A 12,713-nucleotide genomic window follows, 5' to 3' on the forward strand; every position below is an offset into this window, starting at 1 on the left:
TTGTGCCTTTTGTGCTGAACAGGACATTTTCCCCTTCCTTTGGGGAACTGTGGGGTTGTGAGTTGCTGCTGCTGCACCTGTCTGTGTGTACTCGTGGAGGGGGAAGCCCTGGAGAGCCCCTGGGGCAGAGGTTGGAGGTGCTGCGGTTGGGTCTGGCAATGGGGAAGGTGTTTAGAGGAAACAGAGGTTGGAGTTGGAATGGGTAATGTGATTGCTTGCCTGAAGTGCTGGCTGAGGAGAAGGTGACTCACTGGTGGTGGATTTGGGGCTACCGTACCCACCACCAGTTCAGAGAATGTGCTGGGGACTGCAGGAGGTTATGGGAGAGGTAACAGGGATGGCAGCCCTGAAATGCATAAATGGAAAAGTGTGCCAGTACTTCTCTCCAAGTTGTGTGAGCTCCGCTAATGAGGGTGGCACAGCCACAGGTAAGACGAATGTTAGAGACATGTTGCTCTCAATTGGTGGTGGATGCAGCCTGAAGATCAGAGGAACTGTGAAGGCTGGAGGTGTCAGCTTCCTCTGCAAGAGTGAGTTTGGAGAGTTTGTGGAGCAAAGACCCAGGAGCTGGCAAGTGCAGCATGATCGGATTGGTTGGGACATGAGCAGCTGTGGCCTGAAGGTTCTGCTGCTTGTGGTCGTGTCCCTTCTCTGGAGCAGAAGTTCTCGGTGCTGCAGTGATTCCCGATAAAGTGATGAGCTGAGCGTATCTGATATGTGGCCCTGCCTCTGCTTCATCATTTCAGGAGTAATTGAGATTGAGTCTGGCACTGCCAGTGTAACTGAGCTTAGGAGAAACTTGGTGACATTGCTGCAAACTCTTTCAGTTCTAGGTTGAATAGGTATCCTTGTACAAGCTTTCCCCAAATTTGAACACTAGTTAGATGTGAAGCTTTGCATAGTTAGTCTGGAAATGGGACTGTGTAATATTAACCTGTATCTCCCAGCAGCATGAGTACAACTGCTGCGTCTCTCAAGTCTGTATCTCAATCCAAACAGAAATGGTCTGTAAAGCAATTGAAGGGGATAACATAGAATTTGGGAGCACTGAGTCAGGGGGTGAAAAAGGAGCTTGGTCAGAGCTATGCTTTGATGCAGTTGGTACAAATATTGGGGAAGATGATTTTGTTGCTGGATCACTGCTTGTGCAAGAGATGAGTTGCTGGGCAGCACTGGCCCCCAAGCTCAGCTGCCTCTGCCTCAGGTACTGCAGGGTTTGTAAGAATGGGAGGAAAAGACACAGAGATGGTAAAAATACAACTTTTTCCTTTTGGTGCTTGAGGAATTGGAAGTGGGTAGAGCTGAGGTGTCCGTCTGTTGCTTTGGGTGTGCTTAGTTAAAGTGCTGAAAGGATTTATTTTTCCCCTCTGTGAACGGTGAAGGAAGCATCAGAGTTGTTTCTTCTTTTTCTTTTTTGTTGTGGTGAAGGGCAGTATGCTGGTTTTATGCCACTGATACGGTATGTTTTGTGCTACCTCTCTTAAAGTGATTCCTGTATGTCTTTCCCTAAAAGGTTTGTAAAAAAGACATCTTAATGCTCAGCTGACAGCTCCCTGCTTTTTCAGAATTGTTGCCTTTTGCTCCTAAAATAAGTTACTGTACAAACCCAGCTCTGGATGAATGAGTTGAATTTTGCCATGGTTTTGCATAAGTAGAATTAATTAAATTCCAATTGTAGCATCTTTATTGTCAGTGTGTTATCTCGGAGTCAAACCAGTGGGGTTTGAGTTAGCAGGGTTGTCAGCTGGGGGAACATAATCTTTGTATTTGAAACCGAATGGATTTACTCTGACGTAATTGAGACAGTGTGATATTGCTCTGAAAAGCATGTCATTGCCATTCGTGTATTTTCTCAGTTGCAAAAGAAATGATGGTTTTCCCAGCTGTGTTAGATCTTTGTTCCAGCTGTTACATCCCATTAGGAGAGCTACATTCAGGATTTTCATTACTTTTCTGCTGTTGTTTCTTTGCATTTGCAGTAGCTGCAGTTGATGGGAGCTTCTGTGTCTGCAAAGAGGAGGCAAAAGGATTTGCAAAGCGGGCTTGAGATGTGGTTGATGCCGTGAAATTCTTCTGAATACTGTGTTGGGGGTGGAGGAGAGAGTGAACTTAGGAAAAAATAAGGCTTTTCCTGTTAAAGGACACCACATTATGCTGTTTGAATTTGTGGAGAGCTTGTAAGATGAAGCTTATTCAATATGCTGTACACTTCACACGTTTTTATCCTAAAATTAAATAAAATAGTTGAAAGCCAGTGTTGGAGTATGTAATTAAGGTATTGAACTACAAAACAAGCTGACATTGTGTGGTTTCTTAGAGCAGAGTACTGCGTTTTTGTTGGTTGGTTGTTTTAAGCAAAGGTGAAAAGGGAAAAGTTCTCTGTTACGTGCCACTTGTGTTCACATTTCACGTGGTTTGATAGAGGCGGCAGCACAGCTGGTGCTTTGGGTTAACTGCTCTGGATTTGCTTGTATATATATTTTATATATATATATATATATATGTTTGATGTTGGGAAGCTGTCCAGTGAAGACAGACTGGTATCTGCTTAATTTATTGTGAATTTAATGCAGCTTGGCAGTGGGATGGTTGGGTACAAACATGCAAAATACACCATGTTTCACCTCTTAACTCTGTACATCCAGTTAGAGTTCAGTTTCCAGCATGTTTTTGTGGGTGGTATTATTGATCGAAGGGACTTGTGGTTTGTACCCCTCATTTTTTTCTTTTACATTGATTTAACAAAACAACCTGGTAGAAGCTACTTAACTTTAGTCACTGAGATCGCCCAGGCATATTTCAGCATTAGTGTTAAGCAGTGCAACATAATGGAACTAATTTTACTGCAGCTTTTATCAACAGGATAAATTTAGGTTATCCGTTGCTAAAACTAGAAGTGTAATAAGCTAGATAATTGAATTTGAGGAGTGTTGAATCTAGAAGTGGGTTTTTCAGTGTCCTTTCCTTGAATTTTCAGTGGTGAACATGTGCTTGGGTATGCTGTGATTTTTATTTATTTTTTCCTGCTTACAGTGAGGAAATAAACTTTTAAAGTTGCTCTTTAGTTTTATATTGTGCGACTATTTTTTTGAAGATTATTTTTATGTAAACATAGCATCATAGAATATCTCAAGTTGGAAGGGACCCATAAGAATCATTGAGTCCAAGTCCTTGCTCCTTGCAGGACTACCTAAAAGTAATTATATATATGTGTATAAATATAAATAATATTAACTAATACATTAAAATTTATATTAATAATGCAACTGCATTTATATTAAAAAAGCAGTTTCTGATCTGGTGAGCACAACATTGTAGCTGGAAGGAAAAATGACACATTTCTCAAAACGTTTTGCCATGATAGAGCTTGCTCAAAACCTGCCCCAATGTCACTGCATGATTTCCTGTAAAGGAAAACTTAACTTCATTATAGCAAATCTCTTTGGAGAATGTGAATGACAGACCAATATTTTCATTGGGAATTAGCACAGTGGAGAGAATTGAGCTGGCATCAACCACATTTTTATTTCCTTCTAATTAAATGTTAAATTTACCATGTACATTTTTTCATTTTTCATTTTTTTTTTTTTTCCACTCTTATCATTATACAATAATAAACTCTATCAAAGTGTTACATTTTGATTATCAGTTTAGATGAGCTGATTCCCTGTACTGATGCTGAACAACTGTTGTAACAAGTATCTATCCAGGGCCTGTAACATTTGTTATAAGAAGTGTATCTCTTTATATCCTGATAACCCTAAATGTTGATGTTCTTAAGCTTATTGACTTCTTGCTGGCTGACCATAAAGAAAGACAACTTGAGGTTTTGCTTGACGTTTGTGATGTTATCGAGAAAAGGAGCAGACTCTGAGCAAAAATAGCACGTAGATGCTTTTGCCTGCCTGGTTACTACATTAATAGGACCCTTTTTCCCCACATCAGTGCATATATACTATTACTAAATAATCTACTGTGTATGCTTCTGACTGTTCTTGTGGATGCTGGATGGAAGCAATGCGTTGTCTGCTTGAAAGAGTTATCCTGGAGTAAGTACTCAGTGTAGATACATGGGTATTTAATGCATGGCAGGGTTGTGTGATGTGCAGGAGCACAAGGAATCTGTGATAGAGCGTGTAATAAAAATACTGAGGGGCCATACCTAGTAATTGGCTGATTAAAATAAAATTTTTAAAAAAATATCTTTTATAGCAGACATGAGGGTGAATACTGAGCTATTTATAGTAAACTGTACGTGTTGCATGGGTAGTGACTCATTAATTTTTCTCAGTGTATTTATTACATGGTTGCAGTTGCTCCCTTTAAAAAACCCTGCATGAAACTAAAAGCTTTTCTGTTTTCTGTTTTGTGTTGACTCGCTTGTTGAATTTTCACTGATTCATACAAACTTTGGGCCAGGAAGGAGGAGCTGATGGGATTGAGTGTGACGAAAGTAACTCAGCTATTCCTGAGTCTGAATTTAAGGAAAGTAAGACAGTTTTTTCCCCTAAGCCTTACCCACTCCCAGTGTCTTTGGATGACATAAGCATGGGTCAGCTAGTTTCCTGGAGGAATTCTTGTGACTTTTGCAAATATAACGAGGCTTTAGTAGCTTCTAAAAATTCCGTTTCCCCACCAAACAGAGAACGAGCTTTTATTCCTTGAAGGGGAGTTAGTGCGCTGCCCTCCTGTTTGATTTGTTTTTCCTTGTAGGCACCTGGGTGTATCTGCAGGTGATGCTCAGCAGCAGGTTAAGTGCTGGGTAAATTCCCATCCAAATACTCAGTTCTGCATGGATTCTGTTTGCCCATAATCTCTGTTCTGTGCTTTTTTTGGGGTTCCATTTCCACGTGCAGATTCCCCATCACCTGGTTTGTTCTCGTGCATAAGGAAGCTGAGAGTATCATAACTGGGCAGCCGTTCCCACGGGTTTCTGGTGAGCTGTTTTGAGACGGAATGGTCTTAATTTAGCTTTTCTCTTTGCCACAGCTGTATCAGTTTCAGAGCACAGGGAAATAGTACCGTTTAAAAACTCATGAGAAAGATGTTTTCTTAGCTCACTGTTCACGGGGTAAGGAGGAGAGTTGTAACTTGCTGGATGAACTGTTCCCACCTCCTTCCTTCAATTCCCAGTCCTGGACAACAGATATTATTTGATGTGTCATGGTACAGGGAACAGCAAGAGGCTGGAAACAAAAAGTTCCAAAACTGGTTGTGATCTTACTTGCTGTGTGACATTGGATTAATTATTTCACTGAGATTCTTCAGCATCTGAATTTTGAAACTGAGGAGAGCACAAATATCTGAAGAATATTGAGACAAGTTCAGTAAACACAAATTAATTTTTTTTTTTTTTTCATCATTTACTTACAGGAAAAAAAGCCTAAAACTTAATGAAAGACCAGGAGAGAGTGTGTTATGTGTTTGTCAGCATTCTTTTTCACATATCTGTCTTTCTAAGTGAACTTTTGTTAAACCAGAGAGAGAAGAGGAATGCTAAACTGTTCTAATATAAGTGTAAGGGCAAAAGCCGTTATTTGATGAATCACCTGAAATTAGATTTAATGCATTTTTGTTTTATGTATATTTCCAATTCATAAGTGTTTTGATTTAAAAACAGATATAAATACCAATCTGAAACTTTTTTCATAGAATCACTTAGGTTGGAAGAGACCCTCAGGATCATCCAGTCCAATCATAACCTCACTCTAGCACTAAACCATGTCCCTAAGAACCTCATCTAAACGCCTTTTAAACCCCTCCAGGGATGGTGACTCCACCACTGCCCTGGGCAGCCTGTTCCAATGCCTGACAACCCTTTCCGTGAAGAATTTTTTCCTAATATCCAATCTGAACCTCCCCTGGTGCAGTACCTGATCTAAACCTCCCCATGTACACTGTTACCACAGAGGACACTCTGTCTTGGAAAGAAGAGGTTAACTGATCAGTCCTTTTGTCCCTGTGGCAGTTGCAGGTTTAAAAATATTTTGATGTTTTAATCAACATTATGACTTAGCATTGTCTCTTTGGAGGCAAATGTCCAAGACATGGGACAATTGTGTCTTCAGGGTTTTTTTGTTCCTCTTTTGAACTTGCTTTCTAACACACATAATTGTTTTTTGATATAGTTGCTTGAGTATTTCAGTGCTTCAGTTACACTTCATAGTCGGTTCTCTGTCATGTGTTCTTAATAAGCGCTTGTAGGAAGAAGTACTTTGTAGCATTTATCTTTTACTAATCATGTCAGTACACTCTTTTGGATGTGAGAAAATATCACGTGCAGATCTAGAAAAAGACCTTTTCACAGTGATAAACTGGACTAAACTTTCACCCTGAGTACAGGCTGCCCAGGGCAGTGGCGGAGTCACCATCCCTGGAGGGGTTCAAAAGATGTGAAGATGTGGTGCTTAGAGATGTGGTTTAGAGGTGGACTTTGCAGTGTTGGGTTAACAGTTGAACTTGGTGATCTTAAAGGTCTTTTCCAACCAAAATGATTCCATGACGGTGCTGGTGTCAAGAGGCGCACGCTGATCAAGGCACTCGAGACACCTTCACGGAGCCCCAGCAATGAGGTAGATGTTGTGGTGCATCTTACACTCCTGTGCCCCAGCTTGTCCAGGTGGGAAACAAACTTATTGCAGCATTTTTCCTGTGTGTGCACTTGGTTTTCTTCCAAGGGAAACACGGCACAAGCGCCGTGTGTGTCCATGACTGTCGGTATGCTGCTGGGTCTGGGCAGTACCCACCCGGACATGAGTGCTGTGAGGCTCACCGTGAATCCCCCGACTGGCGAAAAGCACAGGCAGTGATTTCAGGAGTGTCCGGGGTATAAATACACTCTACTTTTGGGCTTGTTGGAAAGCTTTCCCCTAGTTTTGCTTTATAACTGGCTGTCCAGCTTGTACCTGTAAGTCTTGACACCTTGGAAAATGGTTCAGTAAGTTCAAAGTTATCTTCGTAATCTGAAGAGCAACTAAAAGGACAGCGTAACATTTCTTAGCTGTGTCAATTATCTAAATCTAATTTTTTAAGGATAAAACACTCTTCAGTCTGCCTAATATCTACAGGGATCTCATAACTACCGCAGAGTGATGATATCCGCCTTTGACTATGTTTATGTAAGTCCCCATATTTCTCTGTCCCTGGAGTCTGCAGGGGAAACTAGTATTGCACTTGTACTGGATATTATACAAACACAAAATCCGTTCTTGTTGTACAGAGCTCACGTTCTAAATACAGACGGACAAAAGAGGCGATAACTTGGTCTGATCTCCCTTTTAGCTGTGGAGAGAATTAAAACACAAGCGACTTGCCCAGAGTCACACAAGAGGCCAGTGTTACGGAGCTGAGAATCAAAACCATAATCTGAGTATTACCCTTATCTTCACCGCAAGAATAAGAAGAGAAATTCTAGAACAAAATTCTTATTTTCCAAATGTACCTGCAGGCATAAGTTGGCTGGGGGTTTGAATTCATCCAGTGATGTGAGAACCAGCCTGCTCGACTGCTTCAGGTTCAAGATAAACCAAGAAGAGATTAGGTTAAAGGACAAACAAAAGAACATCCCCCCCCACCAGTTCTCCGAAGCTGGGGCTTCACAATAGCGATTGTGTTCCTTCAATAAGCACGGGCTGGTTTTCCATAATTGCTTTTTAAAGTAAATCACAGCTTGTCATCATGTAGGGATGTAATATCTTCATAAGCCAACTATACGGAATTTCAATAATTCAGTATAATTTTATTGAATTAGAACAAAAAGTCATGTTTGGGGCTTAAGGCATCTTCTTTTTGTGTTATTGCTATTATGAAAAGTTAGGCTGAGACTTAAAGTGGTGCCTTGGCTACCAAAGCCAGGTGTGAAGTTCTCCCTCTGGAGGCTTTTGGAGGGATTTCCCTCCATCAGGTCAGGGAAACTGAGGCACTTGGAGGACTTCTGAACTACATCTTTGAACCAAATTACGTGTGTGGAACAAACTGCTGCCTCTCTTGAACTGTTTTCTTGGAGGTCCTATTGCATAAAGATCTTGAGTGCTTGGCCAGTAGGGATTCTCTATGCTTTTCATAAAGAAAAGAAGATTTTTGCCAGAGAGTCAAATAGCACCCCGGGAAATCAGCCCATGAAATTTGATATAAAATAGTCTCACCTCATCAGACCACTACTTAATATTCCTGTGTTTCATCTGGGAGGTATATCTAACCGGTAGGTAAAGTGACTCATAGTTTATAAAGGCTGTAGATTTCATCTGGTGGAAAGATACTATGTGAAATATTTTTGTTATCAAGAGATACATGAGATATCTTTTTTTCCTACCTGTAAACTACAGTCAGTTACAAAAATAAAGCTGTTCCTTTTCTAGGCTGAAAAGTAGTATTTGGTCTATATAGTGGTAAAGGGGCACTTTCTATATATTAAGTGCATGTTTTGTTTATTTGAATATATATTATGAAATTGAAAACTGCTTTATTGTGATGTTGCGCGATGTTAATTGTTGCCAGCTAAAGCTGCTTGTTGCTGCTCCCTTGATTTTGCTTCTTGAGGTGCCGACTTTTAATGGTATGAGTTGAAATAAAGCGTTCTGGATCGGAACAGAACAGTTTTAAATGAGAATGTGTTCCTAGCCTGAGACATATAGCCTGATGAACAGCAAACCTGGCAGAACTGTGGGACAATAATCTCCATTAGTGGCAGACTGTAATCTCTAAGCATAGATCTGCTGATCAATTTTTATTTAACCGAAGTTTTGCGAAAATGTCGTTCTTTTGTTGTTTTTTTCCTTTTTGTTACAGATGGCCGCACAGATCCGGTTTTGGATGATGTAGGTGATGCCTTCAAGCTTATGGGGGTTAACCTGCACGAGCTAGAAGATTATATACACAATATCGAACCCGTCACTTTCGCACATCAAATCCCATCGTTTCCTGTCAGCAAGAACAATGTCCTGCAGTTTCCCCAGCCGGGAAGTAAAGATGCCGAAGAAAGGAAGGAATACATCCCCGATTACATGCCACCTATCGTCTCCTCTCAAGAAGGTGCGAAATTAATCCTTTGCTTTATGTTTTGGTCCCTGTGCGTTCGCATATTTGTTTGCATCCTCGAACGGTTTGAGTTGTGCTGCCCCATCGCAGTCGCTCTGAAAGGACCCACTGGCTGTTACACGAGTGTGGTTTTACAACAGGTAGCAGTGCTGTGGGGAGGTCATTTTCCACTCTTTTGCTTTCTTCCAAGATTAACTGGTGTCAAAATACAGTGTGTTAATACACGTTTCCGTAATGCATTTAAATGGTAAGTTTTCAGATGACAATAGAAGCAAATACTCTATGTTACCTTTCATGTGTTAGCGTCACACTTGTGTATACTGCAAGAGCTTACAGAATTTGGTAAAGGTAGAAGAAGGAAGGCTGGTGACTGGTACAGCATTCCCAGCTCCTGATGGCTGTTTTTCTTCCTTTGAACAAATTTAACAAAAAAAAACATAAACAAAACCCAAACCAACAAACAAAAAGCAACAACAAAACAGAAAAACACCAATGAAAAACAAACAAAAGGAAAAAAAGAGAAAAACTCCCAAACAAACAACTAAACAAAAGGGAGGGAAAAAAAAAACCCACACCACCAAAAATCTCTTTCAACTAAAATCAAGTCAGATTTAAAATAAGGAAGTAAGAGTCCTTTAGAGGCATAGTGCTGGCTTTTAATTCTCTTTGCTGATGTTGATTAGGGTTCTATCACTGTTCCAACTGCTCCCCTTCCCTTTTTTGTGCAGCTGTCCCACAGAGGCCGGGGGTCACTGTCATAGGGAAACAACTGTACAAACACTCCGGGCTGCAGCCCAAGAATTTTAACAGTGACAGTGGAAAAAGCAAAATTGGTTTATTCTATTTTTCAGCTACGTGAGACTTGATTGCTAATAAGATACACCTTTAAGAAACACAGCCTAGTCTAATTTCCCTTTGAGTATTGAACACCATCCAACTATATTTTGTGAGGAAATAAACGCATTGTGGACTGGGTACAAAAATCCCAGACAGAACTTCATTTTCTGAAAGAGTGTAACGAACTGGTGCAATCTTCTCAAACTTCTTACTTCATTTCTAATTTTATAGGGAAAGAATGGAGATTATACTCTATTATGCATATTTTTCTTTTTTAAGAACTAAAGTCTCAAAGTCTGAACATTGAAATATGTGTAAAAATTCTGCCCGGTGTAAAGATGAACGTAAACAACGTCACCTTATTGGGTGAACGAAACCCATTGCTGTGCTGGTACAAATGTTGCGTGGGGCAGTTTTTCAGTGATTTATTAAGCTGTAGTAAGTGTAGGTTCAGTCTTTCATACATGGTGTTCAGCTAGAGAGATGCAGTTACTATGTGCTCCAGTTAGATTAAGTGGAATTATAGTCAGGAACAGGAATCTGAAGCATAAAGGGCTATTGGATACAGTGGGTTTAGTGTGTTCAGAACAAATATGCTATTTCCAGTAATAATGTGAGGACTTTTTCATGCTGATGAGTATTTCTGTAAGACCTGACTGTTCTGTTTTCTTCCCTTGCATAGGATACATAGTTATTTTACAGATCAATAGCATTTGAGTGTCTTAATATAATCCTGGAAGCAAAACTTCTGGGTTTCAGTGAAACTGCAGGAATATTTTGCCGGATTGATAAGACGGTACTAAAATCTTCCCCTTGTGAAGTTTGTTAAAAGGGTTGTTTTTAAAAACTAACAATGAACTCTCTTCAACCAGGCAGAAACAAACAGAATGTAAATATCATACATGTAGACAAGATTAAAAAGAGAAAAGTATAGAGGAAGAAGTTAAGAAGTTAAAAGGGATTTTAGTTACCTTGTTCTGGCTACTTTCTTGAAACACTTTAGCCTTGATTTTTTAGGAGGTAAACAAACACCATTCTGTCAGAGAAATCCAGCGTTTTTGAAGCGTAACAACCTACCTGGCAGTTTTGTGGCTTTGTTTATTTGTGGGTTTTTTTTTTTACTTGGAAAATCATACCTTAAAAATATGCAAGAAAGATCAAATTCAACAAGGCTCTGTAGACAAATATCTGGAAAATGGGAGTGAGAGATGAGAGTATTACAGGCTCAGTCTAGCAATACCTGACATAGAAAGAGACGTGGAAAACTGAAATGGGGACAGTTGTGGGCTTTTTTTGTATGTAACTTTTTATACTCTTTCTCTTGCAAGTTAGATCCAGGAGTTAGATTTGAGCAGGCCTTATAAATAATGTATGAATCCTTTTAACACCCAAAGCAAGAAGATATTATTTCCAAAGTTGGATGAGAACCAGGAAAACTTCTACTGCCTAAGGCTATTGTATCAGGGGATTCAAAAAATGAATACAATATTTATTTTCTAATGGAAATTTAAAGAAAGCATAAAATACAACTGCTGAATGCTGGTTTGTTATAGTTTATCTAAAATAGTTATAGTTGAGCACGTTTTAATTTGGAATAAAGTGTTTTTTGAAAATGCTATTTGTAATTTTTTTCCGTATTTCTGGGGGTTTTTTTTGGAAGTGGTGAGGTAGATCAAGAAACTCTGTTGCGTATGTTAGTTGTGTTTTATTCCCAAGTAAAATTTGGAAGAAAACCTTTTACTTTTGCAGATTAAATGAATGCATGGTAAAAATACTGAAGAATTGCAGAAGCTGTTTGAATAGTTTACAGATCTTTATAGAGTAGAAGAAAAAAACCCATAGAGCTGCCGAGATTGTGCAGTTCATAACATTTGAGTTGCTTTGAGCAGGCAATAAAGATAATTAGTAAAGAAGGCAGGCATCATGCACATTACGATGTATAATGTAAATCTTACAGTCACTTAAAGGAACTGTCAGGAGGACTCGTTATGTCCCATTTTATATTGAAGCTTAGAGCTCAGTTCATGTTACGGGTATTTATTTACTGATATGATTCAGGAATTACTAGTGCTGCTATATTATAGCAATAATGTAGCCGCGACGGTCTAAGGGTATGAACAGAACAAGGTTTATTGGAAGAGGCAACATCTTTTAATTTTATCATTTGATCTAATTAGAAGGATTATCTGTGGTGACAAACTGCCTTCACAGGTAATTTTAACTAGGTGCTTCAGTAAGAAAAAAGCTGCTATTATTGTTAATTTTTTAAAAAAAGAAGAGCATTCAGTATGCACCATGACCAGTAGGTGTTGCTAACCTCCTTCTTAAAAGTCCTCTCATTCTGCTTGTGTAACTAACTTCTTATTTCCACTTACTCTAGAACGGGTGGTGTTGTGTTCAGATCATACAATCTACCCAGCACCTTGTGCCATGTCTTAGTTATCGTCACCAAAGACTCGATAAGAGCAAAAAGTCCTGTCCAACCTGAGAGGACCCGTTTCCTTCATGTGTACTCGATAGCAAAAAATGCTGAAACAGCTCTTGAAATGTCTTCTTCCCTGTCCCCAACAACTTCAGAAATCAATTAGGTTTTTGAGATCTGTAATTTGTGTCGGTTGCAAGTTCAGTTCAGTGGTACAAGTTTTGTTCCAAGAAAGCAGCACTAACCAAACGATCTGGTGCAGATTCCAAATACTTGTGCTGCGAGGATCTGCATATAAAATTATGTATTTTATAAAACAATCTGACTTAGTATTTCCATGGCAAATGTTGGCTTTTTAGCAGTATTTTTACAAAGGACAGTGAAGGGATAATTTTATGCCAATATATCATGATGTTCG

The 12,713-nt window shown here is 39.5% G+C and overlaps 1 protein-coding gene across 1 annotated transcript in view; it reads left to right on the forward strand.

Annotated features, from left to right (window-relative positions):
* Window positions 1–12,713, forward strand: part of TAF3 (TATA-box binding protein associated factor 3) — a 127,613-nt gene that overhangs the window by 3,409 nt on the left and 111,491 nt on the right. Inside the window, exon 2 of the mRNA XM_082067267.1 lies at window positions 8,788–9,030. Within this exon, the coding sequence (XP_081923393.1) occupies window positions 8,788–9,030 (243 nt within the window). The remainder of the gene's footprint in view (window positions 1–8,787; window positions 9,031–12,713) is intronic.

This window comes from Streptopelia decaocto (assembly GCF_964273445.1).
Source record: "Streptopelia decaocto genome assembly, chromosome: 1".
In the NCBI taxonomy this organism is placed as follows: Eukaryota; Metazoa; Chordata; class Aves; order Columbiformes; family Columbidae; genus Streptopelia; species Streptopelia decaocto.